The 2,868-nt window shown below is 42.2% G+C and overlaps 1 protein-coding gene across 1 annotated transcript; it reads left to right on the forward strand.

Annotated features, from left to right (window-relative positions):
• Positions 1 to 1,491: 1,491 nt before the first annotated feature.
• Positions 1,492 to 2,543, forward strand: DEU56DRAFT_754113 (uncharacterized protein; the record flags this gene model as incomplete). Its single annotated transcript, XM_041349766.1, has 5 exons — positions 1,492 to 1,532; positions 1,620 to 2,118; positions 2,247 to 2,357; positions 2,412 to 2,477; positions 2,532 to 2,543. 5 exons carry the CDS (start codon positions 1,492 to 1,494, stop codon positions 2,541 to 2,543), a joined length of 729 nt encoding a protein of 242 aa, XP_041211076.1.
• Between the last annotated feature and the right edge of the window lie 325 nt (positions 2,544 to 2,868).

Raw genomic sequence — 2,868 nt, forward strand, 5'->3', positions numbered from 1 at the left:
ACGATATCTATCCCCCATAAGTTAGGGGCACATACTCGGGTAAAGGGCGCAGCGCACGAGCTGAAGCCAAGCCCCTCAGGTCCGACCCATTGAAGATGGTCTTAATAGTGTCCAGCAAGCTGTTCTTCAATCACTGCTGACAGCCTCAATGATGATGCCCAGATCCAAGTGCTTCCCTCAAATCCATTCACCTCAAGCTCTTCAATCTCTGAGCTGCCACTTGTATTACCTCCTCCACCAACTCCCCCACAAACACCACAAGTTCATCTGCCTCCGGTTCCCATTGAGCCCATCCAAGACATGGATGATGCACCTGTGCCTTCTTCCTCTACTAACCGGTGTCAATGTGCAAAGGCACCCACAGCACAACAGCAGGTGCAGCTTCAAAAAAACGAACCTCATCAATGCTATGCATGCAGTGTTGCCTTCAACAGGTGTGAGCTTGACAATGCCATTGGCTTTAACTCTGGCACCAAACAAAAACAAGGCCATGGCGACAATCTAGGCTTGAACTCGAACAAGTATGTTCAACATCTTCGTTGTGGTCAATTTGTTCATGTATCTTTTCATTCCAGGAAACCCAAGTGAGGGTAAGAATGGCATGTTGGTATTCATGCTGTATTTAATTTTGATGATTTTGCACTCTTAAACATCTTTATACATGTAGTATTAGTTGTTACTTTAGTCGCAACATATCATGGTGAATCTAATAATCTTGACTACATATTGATATATATAAGTGTCCCTTTAACAACCAAATATATATGTTTTATACTGTTTTAATAGTGTGCTGGGACTTCAAAAATCAACATGTACTGGACGCAACTGGGACTTGGAAAAATTTAGCCCATTCAGATATTTCTGAGCACATGGACTTGAACAGCTTGTTTCATTGAGTCAAGCAGGCCTTGAGCCATGAAGTTTAACTCAATTGACGGCAATAGTGTTGCAATGGGAACTGAATGGGCCGCTTCTAGAGGCTCCTGAGTGACCAAAGATGATCAGGACTAGAGTCCAGAGTAAGTTGCCAATGTATTCAAGTATAGTAAAGGTATACAGTACCTAGAGTCCAGAGTAAGTTGCCAAAGAGGCAGGGAGCACTGGACTCTGGGATATGGGCGATGTATGGTAAACAAGTGTAAACAGACAAGCCATAACACAAAGGTAAGGGATAACTCGACCTAGACAAGTCCTAGGGAGGTCAGGGAAGTGAGTGAATGGTCAGAGAAATATAGGTAATGAATATGTACGTATAGAGACCATGAAAAGGATAGAAAAGCATACTGTAGAGGTGAATGATCATATAACTAACAAATAGAACAACCAGAAAGGATATGAGTAAGAATAGAATGCAATGTGGGGAATGAGAAGCGAGGGGGCTGCCAGGAACAGGGTTATAAAGGCAGCAACCAGCCTGGACCAGGAATACAGCTTTTAAAGACCAACAGTACATTACACACATTAGGCAACATCTACACGAATTTAAGGTTAATGCATGATAATGCACCTAATGCATTACTCTGCCGGTTCAGGTGAGAAGTAATGCAACCTAGACTTAGCATTACTCCTGCATCACTCTATATTGACACTTACCATACAATAATGCATTAGAATGACAGTATAGCCTGGGAAGACCAATATTGTTTGCGAGACGGTATCCAAACAAGTTCTCAAGATAGAGGAAGATCTGTGTGGAATAATCTTCACTCCAGATGGGCGGATCTCATTGTAGAAGACCTTCACTTTGAAGGTTTAGAGAGTAACTCTGTAGATCGTGAATTCTCCAAGCTCGCTACTACTCCCCACAATAAGGTGCCTAAAATCACAAGTGTACAACAAATTCTACCTTATTCCCTGGGTTGCCATGAATCTCATATCCAAGACTTGGAATGTTCTCTGGAGACAGCATACAAAGAAATGATTGCCAGCAGCGATTCTGGTACTGCACTGCATGCCATGAGCAACAACAACACAAAAATTGAAGGTATCATTACCCACCATTGGGTCCTAGCTGCCGAGAAGTGCATCATGAAGATTGAATACTTTCACGATGAAATCAGGAGTGAGATTGAGAAGGCAAAGTATGAGAAGATGAAAGAAGATCTGGCTGCAAAGCCGGTGAGCAAGGTGTATGCCATATTCACATCAGGTTGTGCACTTCTTTCAACAATCATCCAGCAGCAGGCATGAGGGTTGAAATTGGTATGTGCTATCTATTGTTGACACTCATGCCTTGTTTGTTTCAGCTCACATCATGGTCCAAGTTGCAACATCAAACAGTTGCTTTGCCACTGTCAGCAGGTCCTTCAAAATTCCCCTGGTTTTATGGTGACAGTGACTCAGAGCTTTCAGACTTGGTGCGCTTGTTCTACTTTCACTTTTATTTCCCCGCAAATCATTTCCCTTAATAGCCTGAGAGTACTATTTGTGCTTCCCCATCTCCACCATGGAAACTTCCACCACGAGCAGCACAAAAGGTATGCTTTCTTTTTGCGCAATGTCTTATTGACCAGTTACCCATTATTTTTTAGACTCACAAATAAGCCCTAATTCCAAGTCACTTTCTAATGTTGTTGTTACACAATGTCTCTCTGTTCTTCCTTCTTGCCAGCCTTTCTAATTTCTAGTGGAGCTTCAATATGCTCTGTCTTTATTCTATTATGCATCCAGCTGCAAGCCTAGGACCCTCAAGTTTCACCTTTTGCCCTACTTCAATTTCTTGCTGCTTCAATTTCTTGTTTGTGCACATTGAATGGTTATTCAACCTGATGACTTATAATGTCTTTCATCTCAGTGGTCTATGCTTTACTCAAATTGTCCATTATATCACTACTGCAATATTATAATGCCCCGCTCCACAAAAATCCA

Source organism: Suillus clintonianus (genome assembly GCF_016758775.1).
Source record: "Suillus clintonianus strain FC179 chromosome Unknown DEU56scaffold_18, whole genome shotgun sequence".
Lineage (NCBI taxonomy): Eukaryota > Fungi > Basidiomycota > Agaricomycetes > Boletales > Suillaceae > Suillus > Suillus clintonianus.